General features: G+C 43.1%; 1 protein-coding gene across 6 annotated transcripts in view; it reads left to right on the plus strand.

Moving 5' to 3' along the window:
- The window catches only part of PRR5L (proline rich 5 like), an 83052-nt gene that overhangs the window by 24671 nt on the left and 45652 nt on the right, over positions 1 to 12729 (plus strand). For 5 of the 6 annotated variants that reach the window (XR_011739321.1, XM_065839194.2, XM_071809095.1 and 2 more), the window contains exons 7-8: positions 3847 to 3904; positions 6809 to 6900. The exons of the other annotated variant lie outside the window; for it this stretch is intronic. Coding sequence is in view for 4 of the 5 variants with exons in the window: in XM_065839194.2 (XP_065695266.1) it covers positions 3847 to 3904; positions 6809 to 6900 (150 nt within the window). In the remaining variant the exon portion in view is untranslated. The remainder of the gene's footprint in view (positions 1 to 3846; positions 3905 to 6808; positions 6901 to 12729) is intronic. 6 annotated transcript variants of the gene reach the window in all.

Below are 12729 nucleotides of genomic sequence, written 5' to 3' on the forward strand. Positions count from 1 at the left end.
TAAAACGTACAAGAAAAAAAAAATCTCTGAAAGTAGAAAGCATCAATAATATAAGCAAAGTAGCTGGAAATCTGTATCCACAGTACTCAGGAAGTGTTATGTAAATGAAAACCTAATGTTCTAGTGCAGATAGAGAAGGAATTCATATTTCTTTAGAGAAACACAAGAAAATAAGTGTGGCACCTTCGTATATGTGTGTATTTTTTTTTCTGATATAGTAGTTTAAAATGTGTTAAAGATCAGCTGTAAATTTCCCTTGCAGTATGTGAGAGGTAATTACCTAGAGCTATAGGTTGAAAAATAAAGAATTTAAGTACTTTATTAGTAAACTGAAAGCATCTGGAAGGATTAAAGTGCACTATCACTCCAAATGTTATCTTATTGTTCAGGCAGGAAAATACTTACAGTGTAAGTGGGTTTCACTTTTTCCCCCCTCTATAGTTTTTTCCATTCCAGATTTTTCTCCTTTCTCTTTCACATTGTTTGCTGTTGGCTTTGTTTTTTGTTTGGTTGCTTTGTTTGCTTTTGAGTTTTGTGTGTGTTTTGTTTTTCTTTTGTGTGTGTGTTTTTTGGGGAGGGGGTTGTTTGTTTGTTGGGGGAGAGGTGGTTTTTTGTGGGTGGTGGTGGTTGTTGTTGGGGGGTTTTATTTGTTTTGGTTTTTCCTGGAAAGTTTTTGTTGTTGTTGTCCAGAGCCTGACATGTGTAGTCATTTATTTTTGCTGAACAAATCTAAAAATGTAATGGAGATCCCAACAACTTAGTATTTCCCCCCAAAGCCTGTATTTCTGCTTTGCAAAAGTCACCTTTATAACAACATTTACAAATGTTGCAATTTTTTTTTCATCACATGAACACATTTATCCAACTTACTAATTGCTGTAGTCATTGCCCATGTGAAAAGTATCACCTCGTCACATTTTCTTTGCAGTCTACCTGTCCTTTGGAATCCCTGTTTCTCCTGTGCTCTACTGGGAACTCTGTCTTTCTCTCAACCTGAACACTCACCCTAACAGAGGGGTAAGCCCTAGACAAAGCGCCCCAGCCAGTAAAAATTTTTCACTGGCAAGTTCCCTTCACTCCTTACAGTTTCTTTTGACAGTCCTTTGTCATATTGGTGATGATGAATAAATCAGAAAATTGGCTTCTGCAGGGGAAAAAAAAAAAAAAATTGTTCTATTGGGAATTCCAGAGTAAAATAAAACTGCAGAAATTGGACTTTATTTTTGGAATAAATGTATGGCTTTTTGGCAAAAACTGAGTAAGCTGTTGTAAGCAGGTGAGATTCCACAGGTCTTGGAGGTGGCTTGAGCTGCCAGGCAGTGCATGTCCTGCTGGAGGTCCCTGCTAACCTGAGTGGGCACTGGTGTTGTGGAAGTAGTCAGCAAAGACCAAAATGTACCCTCCTAAACTGACCGCTGTGCACTGCATGAGGCCTAGAAGCAGCTGCTTTGCAGTCTGCAGTATTGACAGAGTGCTTTGCTTTTTACCTGTTGGCATCCACAGCTCTTCAGTTGCAGTTAATGAGAGTCATTTTTACCTTCTTTGTGAGTGGGTTCAGAAGGTCACATGCAAAAGTGCTTTGGGTTCCTGTCTCCACATGGTCACCTGTGTGCAGAGCAGCAATTTTAGAATGTTCTGCTGACAAAACAGGACATTCAAGTCAGCTCAGATTCTTTTGCTGAAATTCGTAGGATTGGTTATATAGTAGAGTACTGAAAATTATTTAAAGCTTGACTGTACTGTATGGATAGGGTTGCTTTTGCACGCTGCTAGAGCTAGTAAAGGTCAAAGTCTTGTGACTTGAATGGGTTTCATCCCATGTGTTGCTCCTAAAATGCTCTAGTTTTGCTGTGTAATAATTTTAACAGAATCTAAATACTACATTACTTTGAGAATAAGACTATACCAAATATTGTTGGGCTTGAATTCTGAAAAAAAGCCACCTGCTAGCAGGGCCAAATGACCTTAATTACAAGCATGACCATTAATTATTTTTCCCTTGTGTGCACTACACAATATTTAACCATTATTGCCACTAACACCACTGGTGAATTGGACGGTCATTCCTCCTTGTGTTGTGATTGAAGTCTGGATACACATTAGGGGATGCAGGTGGGGTTTTTGTTTGTTTGTTTTTAAAGCAGTGTCTCTGAAGTACTTATATCTGTCTCATTTAGGACAAGTAAGCCATTGTAGCAAAACATGAGTTTATCTTTTAATGTGCATGAGCCAAAGACAAGGACAAGAGCCAAAGAAAGGTATCCATTTCCTCTCTGTTTTATGACATTACACTTCTTTCACACCATGAAGAATGCAATGTCCATTCAGTCTTTTCTTGAGATGAAACTTTTCATGGAAGCTTCCCCTACTACCCATAGCATGTGAGGCAACTGATGAGCTTGTATGGCTTGTTCTTTCTCCCGGGCCCTTTTTGCTGAAATCTTGACAAAGATGCCAATGGAAAAAATTATCTCTAGTATTGTAGCAGGTCCCAGCCCTAAAGGGTCTTGGACCTCACCTTGCATAAGGTGAGATTCCAAAGCAAAACGAGTTTCTTGAATTCAGCCCCTGATTTTATTAGTTCCAGTATTTTCCTACCTGGCAGCTTCGTGAATGTAAATTCTCCACCAGGACAATGCATCCAGAGATGTTTCCTTACTGATAGAATGTATGGTGGTCTCTTCAGTCCCTCAGCCTACTTGCAAAAGACTTCTGGAGTCTGATTAGAATACTATTTATGGAAGAACCCTTGCCTTTCTGCGCATTTCAATGATATCTGATGCTAACAAGTAGGTCTTTTGAGTGGCAAGTTTTTCTTTTGTTCTGGAAAGCAAAGTACAAGTGGAGAATGTCACTGAACAATTATTTCCTTCTTTTCATTCCCTTCAACAGTAGCTCAGTTTAGTATTGCTTCTTGTTGTAGGGAGGATGCAGAGGTGTGCTGCCTCTCTTTGCTTGGTGTTGCTTACAGTTACCTGCTTGTGTGTGTCATTAACAAGCCAGCCTGGTATATGGTTACAGGGGGCAGGTCTGTCATCCAGAGCAGCAGTGCAAGAGCAGGTATGTGGTACAGCAGCTCATCAGGAGGTCATGGTGGTGTCTAAGGCAGTGGTGTAATAGCAGTGTCCATTGGGAGTGAAAAAAAGATGTGCCTTGTTCCTCAGCTGGCAAAAGGTTGAAAGGTGCAACTTTGACCTGGTTACCTGTTAAAAACAGAAGCTGGCGGATGAACGTGAGAGAGAGGGGGAGGTGTCTGAATGTTATGTGCTACCCTGTTACTGAATTCTTTCAGAAGGACAGAAAGCTTTGTTCTCTAACAGTGTGATCTCTGTGGTAGGATCTGAACCTTTTAGGATGCAGTAATAGTCTGTTATTTGGTGACAGCAGTTCCTTTCTCTGGGATTCTCAAAGCTTTTTGAAATAACTGATTCTTCTAGTGCTGTTGGGAGAACAGAAAGGTAGGTGTTGTTTTTGCACCATTCTTGTGTTTGAGGAAATAGAAACAGAAAGCTTATCAGATGTTTAGATGTCCTGAACTGCAAACAGGCACATCGATATCTTGACTCTATTCCTGTGACTCAGGACAGATCTATCCTTCCCACTTCTGACAGATGTTTCAGCTGTCTACTGTGTTCTTGTGTCTGGCTGAACAAGAAGGGGTTAATGAATGTACAGCACTCACAGTGAGACCAGGTCTGGCGGTGGTGCTGGGGGAAAGTACTATGATATGGCTAATCTTTCAATAACTGCATGCAAAGTGGATAATATCTGAAAAGAACCTTATTATTCCATGTTTATTTTAAATGTCAGAAAAGGCAAATGCATGTCTCTCTTCTCTCTTGGCAGAACCAGCTCCTTGTGAAAGGCTTGCTGTTTATAGAGGAAAAGGTTAAGCTGTGTGAAGGCAAGTATAGTAAGAAACCCATTTCGGAAGGGAGTTGTTTTTTGCTGTTTGGTCAGACAAGATGATTTGCATGTCTGGAAAGCATACAGCCCTTTCTGGTACTGTCTTAGGATGTCATACAACCTTTTGGGAACTGGATTGCACTGCAGCCCTTGTGAGGCTTAAGGTATGGGGCAGGCTGTTTGAATAGCCAAATAACTGCAACACTCCCACCAGCCACGTTTTCATTGCGAGCACAGGAACGTGCTTTTGAGAGCTGAACTAACAGGCTTTGTGTAATTTTAAAGAAAAAAACAATCACTTGGGTGGAAAATAGATCTTTCAGGAAATAAGTTGACCACACATGAAATTCTTTTCAAACCACTGGCGTATGGATGCTTGTTACTCCAGAGACTGTGGACAAAAGCCAGTGTGTTGCAGCGACTCTGTGTTGGATGTGTGGGGAGTTAGTCATGTTTCTTAACAGCTTGCTCAAGCAGAGCAAGTTGTGTAGAGCACATGTCTTCATTCAAAATGAGGCTGGTTTGATTTGACCCAGTTTTGTAGCTTGTAGGGAAGATCCCTTGCTAATCACTGGTCTGCTGTATCTGGGTTGTTAGATGCCAACAGACACTTATAATCTTGCATCATTATTGATGGTGGTTTCCTCCGCACTGTTCTTCACCAAGTGACTTCTCCAGCTGGACAGCAGGCTGTAGGACTCGGACCTGTGGAGGGGTTGTGCAGTTTCCAGCCTCCAGCTTGGTTTATTTTTCTTTGGTACTGGCCCTATAAGGGAGGAAAAAAGGCAGACTCACACATTTTCCTGCCTCTAGGTACCTGGCCTGCCACTGCCAGCTCTTCAGAGTGAGTGCTATGCAGCTTATTATAGGTTCTGTTTTCTGTGTTCATATAAAACACCAGTACCTGTTTTAGAAGTATGAAAATTGAGTTTTGGTCCATAATAAGCAGAGGGCTGCCTGGGAAGTAGTTTGCAGCTGCTGAACGAGTTTGCGTAAGATGAAGTTTCCCAGCCAGGTAACAAAACTTTCTTCCTATGGCTCATTTTTGGTGCCCCAGTTTGAGGTGACAGTGGATCCACTTTGCCTATACAGGCTGGTATCTCTGCAGAAGATGACTCATGGGCACCTTTCTTTCATAATGTGTAGGTTTGTTGCAGCTCTCGTGTAACAGCAACAAGAACTTCTTGTACATACTTCTCAGGTAGCTCTGTCTTCCTGGAAAATTTCTACTGTCCTAGTAGTCAGAGACAGAATAGTGTTCCTGCCGCAGGGCATGACAGTGTTTTACTGTGTCTGTTTTTCAAATCACATGATTTTTCTTTATACAGTCTCTCAGAATCTCTTTCAGTACCTGTGGGATCTATGATTTCTTGAAGAAAAAAACCATTCCCCCTTCCCCTTCAAAAGAAGCTATCTATAAAATTTCGCTCTGGCTCCATACACCAAAGCATTGCAGTCCTGGGGAAGAGACAGAGGAGGGAATAATTTAAAATTCAGTTAGTCTGGTTCTTGTTGTCTTTTTCACTTAGAGTTGGCAGTTTCTGGTAATGGGTAGCTGTTATGGGGGTATTGAGTAGGTGGTCGTTTGCCTGCAGTTTCAGTTTTGAAGCTGGTGTCATACATGACATGGTGAAGCCTCTCTCTGAACGCTCCTGCAGTCATCAGTAGGCTCTCTGCTTGAAAGGAAACATCTGCAGGATCTGGTCCTGCTGGCTCTGGCTATGTCCTAAACAGTACAACCCATGGGCAAGCACAGTGAAAGCCCATGTGTAAGCCTCCAGATGGAGAAAGCACTTCAGTACACTGTGATAAGGCTCCTTTGAGTTGCAATTTTATGTGTAATCCAGTTAATACTGTTGGGCATTTAGTCACCTTGAGACTGAGCCTTCAAAGCTGCCTTGATCTCCCTGTTACTGCTTCTTGAGTCTTGACTGCTTGTGAGCTCCAGCTGAGGCTCCATGGAAGGTATCCTGGAAAATTCTGTTGTCAGAAACTTGTGTTATTTTACCTGGGTCTGTATTTGCACCTGAAATTTCTGGGAAAAGTATCTAAAACTTGAAAAAAACGTTGCAAACCTTTGTCTTTTGTGATGGGAATATCTCTCAAAAAATGTAGACTTTGGACCCAAATTCTGAGGAACACAAAGTTCTATAAGTCAAGCCTTTGAGCATAATTTAAAATGTCTATTCAAATGATTATGTTTAGTAAAACACTTTTTGTTAATAACAGGCTGTTGACCACAGTTGTATGCCTGTTTTAGGAGTCATGAGTTGCATAACTTAGTCTGCCTTCATTTTAAATACCCACTTAAATTTGGGGATATTTGTTTGAATGGGATTCATGTGAGGGGTGGCCACAAGTGGATTTTATTTGGGAATCTTCCCAGGTACCATGTTTGTGAGGAGGATGGTGACTTTGTGGCTCATCAAGGTCCTGACTGTCATGTCTGTGCTTGGGAGTGGGGGGATGCTGGAAGGGGCTTTTGTGAATGACTCAGTTGCTGCAAAAGAGTTGATGTTGGCTGAGACCTGCTGGTTTTCAGATTGAGTTGCTAATGTGTGGCCGTCCTCCTGTGCTAGTTGAGCATGCTAACTGGCCTATGAGATTACACAATCCTTTGCTGTGGAGTTAAGTGTCCAACTGAAGAGAAGATTCACTCTTGTGTTGGAATTGGTCTCATGTTTTGAACAGAGCTGTCTTCTTTGTGATAAGCGACAGAGCAATTGTGACTCCGTCGGTTAACATAAAGCTTAGCCAAGTGAGGTCCAATTTTGGATGGAAACTGTGAATGTAAAGTGTGGGTTTGTATCTCTTGTTTGGGTAATTAGAGTAGTGGGAAAATTCAACTTGATTTTAGTGTCCCTGTCACTAAAGCTCTTGTTCCCAATCTCTGTTTACTCAGGTGAGGATCGCATTGATATCCTGTCTGAAATCTGGGATCACTATTTTACAGAGACTCTTCCTACGCTCCAGGCAATATTCTACCCAGTTCAGGTAATCTTGATTGTAGTTCAGTCTTCAGTCAGGTGAGGCAATGTAACTCCAATGTCTGCTAACAGCACATGGAAACTTCCATTCCAGCAGCACTTTTTGGCAAGTGGCTGAATACATCTTTTAAAACCTTTAAACTACATTTGGGAGGAAGCAGAGTTTGCCTAAGTCCTGTATAAAGACTGCTAAAATCTACAAGGCAAGCACAGTGTTTTGGGCTGAATTTATTGCTATTTGTTTGCCTTCTGTCTGTGCTTATCTGAGCTTGAACACTGAAAATATTGAACTATACCTTGTCTAGACTGAAGCTCTGGCCCATTTGTATTTATAGTTCTTCCATTTTTAAGTACATGGGACTCTGTTGGTGCAGATGACAACACTAACAACTTGTCTTCAGAGTGGGATGAGTCTGAAGACTAGATCAGGAGCAAATGTGTTTAACTCACCCTAACTGCTCTTGGAGGGCTGTGTCCTAGTTGTGCCTTTGGAAAATCCCCTGTTGTTTTTTAAGCTATAAAAGACCACAAGTAAATCTATGGGTAGAGGATGAATGAACAACTTTATGTAAGACCTGTTTACAATGGGTATTTTGAAAGCTAAGTATCCCATCAACTGTTGAGCTGTATCATTTTTTAATGTACTTTTAGTCAAGGTTTCCATGTGAGCAGTCTAATTACCTTCACAGCCTGTTTTGATCTTTTCTTCCATCAGAGGAAAAGAAAAATGTACTTCATGAGGAGACTGATGTTCTTGGAAATACTAGCCTCTTCCTCATAACTTTTGTCTCTTCCACAAGACGTGCTTTCCAGAACCTTTAAAATTATTTTTCCCTTGTGTTGGTTGAAAGCTCAAAGGTTGCCCCTTTTCCTCTAATCCTATTGAAGTTGGCATTTCCTAAAAGAGAAAGGACTTGTGTAAAGACAGACACTAACCTTTCTACTGTGTTGATTTTTTTATTCTTTCCTTGCTGCAGATGCTTAAAGGTAGGTGTTTGGCAGGTAAAACTGCACAATTCTAATATCTTCCCTTTCCTTTTGCAACTAATTCTGTCAAGAAGTGACCTAATCTATTTAAGCAGGATTTTTTCTGCACTGTGGCTATCTATGCACTGTGGAAACAGCTGACCTACCTGTGTGTCATACACAATAATGCTAATAATTCTGCCACTGAGCAGAAAAATCTGCTCCCCTGCTGTTAAATGTCTCTAATGGAAAAGTGGACAAAAGTTTTCACACAGTCAGTACAGCTTTTGGAAGTAACTTGGTGATAGTGGTGAAAGCATGACTATGGGATGTGAAGATTCTTTGAAAGCATAGCTTTCTTACTGTATTTGTCTTGTCACAATATCTGAGTCACTAAAAAATATTTCATAGAAGCTGTTGGGTTAGGGAAGTATTTGACACTGTCCCACATGATATCCTTGTCTCTAAATTGGAGAGACATGGAACTGATGGACAGACCGCTCAGTGGATAAGAAATTGGCTGGCTGGATGCATTCAGAATTGTGGCCAACAGCCTGATGTCCAAGTGAACACGAGTGATGCTCCTGAGAGGTCATTATTGGTTGTTTAACATCTTTGGTGATGTGGACAATGAGACTGAGTGCACCATCAGCAAGCTTGCCAACACCACCAAGCTGTGTGGTGTGGTTGATACACTGGAGGGAAGGGAGAGACCTTGACAGGCTTGAGTGTCAGGCCCGTGTGAACGTCACGAAGTTCAATAAGACCAAGTACAATGTCCTGCACCAGGGTGAGGGCAGTCCCAAGCACAAATGCAGGCTGGGCAGAGAATGGAGTAAGAGCAGTCCTTAGGAGAAGGACTTTGGGGTGTTGTCTGATGAGAAGCTCAGCATGAGCTGCCAATGTGTGCTTACAGCCGAGAAAGTCAACTGCATTCTGGACTACATCAAAGGAAGCATGACCAGCAGGTCAAGGGAGATGATTCTCCCCCTCCACTCTTGTGAGACCCCACCTGGAGTATTGCATTCATCTCTGTTGGCTCTTAACATAAGGACATGGACCTGTGGGAGCAAGTCCAGAGGAGGGCCACAGCAATGATGAGAGAGCTGGAACACCTCTCTTATGAAGACAGGCTGAGAGAGTTGGGGCTGAACAGTTGGGCCTGGAAAAAGAGAAGGCTTTGGGGGAGACCTTATGCCCTGTTTCCCCAAAAATAAGATAGGGTCTTATATTAATTTTTGCTTCAAAACTTATTATTTTTTTATATGTGTAGCTGTCTGAACACTATTTAAATTAACTTTTTTATGAACTGTAACTAGGGCTTATTATTGGAGTAGGTCTTATATTTTGAGCATCCTCAAATCCTGAAAAATCATGCTAGGGCTTTTTTCAGGGTAGGTCTTATTTTCAGGGAACAGGGTAGCAGCCTTCTAGTAGGGGCCTACAAGAAAGCTGGAGTCTTTTTACAAGGACATGTAGTGATAGGACAAGGGTTAATGGTTTCAAATGGAAAGAGAATAAATTGAGATTAGATATAAGGAAAAAATTCTTCACTATGAGGGTGGGAGACACTGGAACAGGCTGCCCAGGGAAGTTGTGGATGCCCCATCCCTGGAAATGTTCAAGTCCAGGCTGGCTGGGCCTTTGAGCAACCTGATCTAGTGGAAGGTGTCCTGGCTGATGGAGGTGGGTTGGAACTAGATGATCTTTGAGGCCCCTTCTAAAACAAACCATTCTGTGATCCTATGAAGTATTGCCATTTTAAGGATGAGGAACTGAAAGGGAACAGACAGCATATTTAAAGCTTTGTAGGCACCTAAGTCTTCACAAATGTGTGAATTTAAACTGCTAAAATACATCCAAGAATTTGACTCTGAGTCAGCTGCCCTAAGCCACAACAGAGAGAGCTGCTGGTGCAGTAAGAAATAGCTTTTATTTCAAGCCAGTGCCCTAATAACAAGATGGGGTTCTTCCTACAAATAGGGAATTACCTATTTATATGGTGTGTCACAACATGTGAAGAGCACTCATCTAGCCAATCTCTTTCAGCATGCTGTAGTTCTTCATGTGCTACTCTTGTAGATGGGAAAGTCAATTTGTTGTTGGTTCGCCATCCTTTGCAGCAAATGTCAACATGATATTCTCCTCTATCCCCACAGTTGCAGGGTGCGATGAGGAAAGATACAGGAAGACCCATCAGATGAATACCTGGCTGTGGGACTGGTGTCACTTGCAGAATTTTGGGTTTTTTATGGGTTGGCTTACATGGCACCTGGCCTGCTAGCAACAAATGGGATGCACCTGTCTCAAAAGGGGGAAAGGATCCTGGGGCAGGAGTTAGCTGGACTTATTGAGGGGGGTTTTAAACTAGATTTGAAGGGAGAGGAAACCAGGTATGGCAGAAGCACACTCAAAGGTGACATGCTGTCATCTGAGGGTAGTACTACTGAGGCCCTTCGATCTGCTGTTCCAGTAGAATTAGTAGGCTTAGCTGAAGTGCATCTATAGGAATGCACGCAGCATGGGCAACAAACAGGAGGAGCTGGAAGCCATTGTGAGGCAGAGAAACTATGATTTGATTGCCATCTCAGAAACGTGGTGGGGTGACTCTCATAACTGGAGTGTTGCATTAGATGGCTATAAACTCTTCAGAAGGGAGAGGCAAGGAAGGAGAGGACGTAGGGTAGCCCTGTATGTTAGGGAGGGTTTTGATTATCCGGAACTACATGGGGTGATAGGGTTGAGAGTCTATGGGTGAGAATCAAGGTGGACATCCAGGTGGGGGTCTGTTACAGACCACCCAACCAGGATGAAGATGCAGATGAAATATTTTGCAGGCAGCTGGGAGAAGTTCCTTGATCGCTAGCCCTTGTTCTTACGCAGTACTTCAACCTACCAGATGCCTGCTGGAAGTACAACACAGCAGAGTGGAAGCAGTCTAGGAGGCTCCTGGAGTGCATGGAAGACAACTTCCTAACACAGCTGGTTAGTGAGCCTACCAGAGAAGGAGCCTCGAGTCTTGCTGGATATGTTGTTTGTAAATAGAGAAGCGCTTGTGGGCAATGAAGGCTGCCTTGAGTATAGTGATGATGAAATGATTGAGTTTACTTTTCTTGGAAAAGTAAGGTGTGCAGTTAGCAGAACTGATACTTTGAACTTCTGAAGGAAAGACTTTGACCTGTTTAGAAGGCTGTTTGGCAGAGTCCCTTGGGAGGCAGTCTTGAAGGACAAAGGAGTCCAGGAAGGCTGGTCTCTCTTTAGGAAGGAAATCTTAGAGGTGCAGGAGAAGTCTGTCCCCAAGTGCCACAAGGCGAACTGGTGGGGAAGAAGGCCGGCCTGGCTGAATAGAGAGCTGTGGCTGGAATAAAAAGAGAACTTACAACCTTTGGAAGAAGTGGGAGGCTACTCAAAAGGAATACAAGAATTCTGTGAGGTTATGCAGGGGAAAAATCAGAAGGGCCAAAGCCCAACTAGAGCTAAGCCTGGCCACTGCTGTGAAAGACAACAAGAAATATTTCTATAAATATATTAGCAACAAGAGGAGGGCTAAGGAGAATCTCCATCCACTGGTGGATGCAGAAGGAAACACAGTGACATAAGATGAGGGAAAGGCTGAGGTATTTAAAACCTTCTTTGCCTCAGTCTTTAGTAGTCAGAACAGTTGTGCTCCAGGTACACAGCCGCCTGAGCCAGAAGACAGGGCTGGGGAGCAGAATGAAGCCCCAGTAATCCAAGGGGAAATGGTTAGTGACCTGCTACACCACTTGGATGCCCACAAGTCCATGGGGCCAGATGGGATGCACCCAAGAGTGCTGAGGGAGCTGGCAGAGGTGATCACTAAGCCACTTTCCATTATGTATCAGCAATCTTGGCTAACTGGGGAGGTCCCAGTTGATTGGAAGTTGGCTAATGTGATGCCCATCTACAAGAAGGGCCAGAAGGAGGATCCGGGGAACTACAGTTCCCCTCAGTGCTGGGGAAGGTCATGAAGCTGATCATCCTGGCTAACATCACATGGCACATACAAGAGAACCATATGATCAGGCCCAGTCAGCATGGGTTTATGAAAGGCAGGTCCTGTTTAACCAACCTGATCTCCTTCTACGACAAAATGACCCATCTAGTAGATGAGGGAAAGACTGTGGAGGTTGTATACTTAGACTTCAGTAAGAGGTATCCCACAGCATTCTCCTGTCATGGCCTGGATGAGTATACTCTTCGATGGAGAAAGAACTGGCTGGAGGGCTGGGCCAAAAGACTTGTGGTGAACAGAACCAAATCCAGTTTGCACACGGTCACAAGTGGTGTTCCCCAGGGCTCAGTATTGGGGCCAGTTCTGATTAATCTCTTTATCAATGATCTGGAAGAAGGGATTGTGTACACCCTTAGTAACTTTGCAGACAGTACCAAATTTGAGGGGAGTGTTTATGTGCTGGAGGGTAGGAAGGCCATTGGGCTTTATGAGGTTTAACAAGGCCAAGTGCCAAGTCCTGCACTTGCCTCATAACAACCCCAGGTGACATTACAGTCTTGGGGAAGAGTGACTGGAAAGGTGCCTGGTGGAAAAGGACTGGGGGGGGGGGAGGGGAGGGTGTGTTGATTGACAACTGGCTGAATATGAACCAGCAGTGTGCCCAGGTGGCCAAAAAGACCAACAGAATCCTGACTTTTATCAGGAATAGTGTGGCCAGCAGGTCTAGAGAAGTGATTGTGCCACTGTACTTGGCACTGGTGAGGCTGTACCTTGAATCCTGTGTTCGGTTTTGGGCCTCTCATCATAAGAAAGACACTGAAGTACTAGAGAGAGTGCAGAGGAAGACAGTGAAGTTGGTGAGGGGTCTAGAGGACAAGTCTTATGAGGAGCAGCTGA

Source organism: Patagioenas fasciata, chromosome 5 (assembly GCF_037038585.1).
Source record: "Patagioenas fasciata isolate bPatFas1 chromosome 5, bPatFas1.hap1, whole genome shotgun sequence".
In the NCBI taxonomy this organism is placed as follows: Eukaryota; Metazoa; Chordata; class Aves; order Columbiformes; family Columbidae; genus Patagioenas; species Patagioenas fasciata.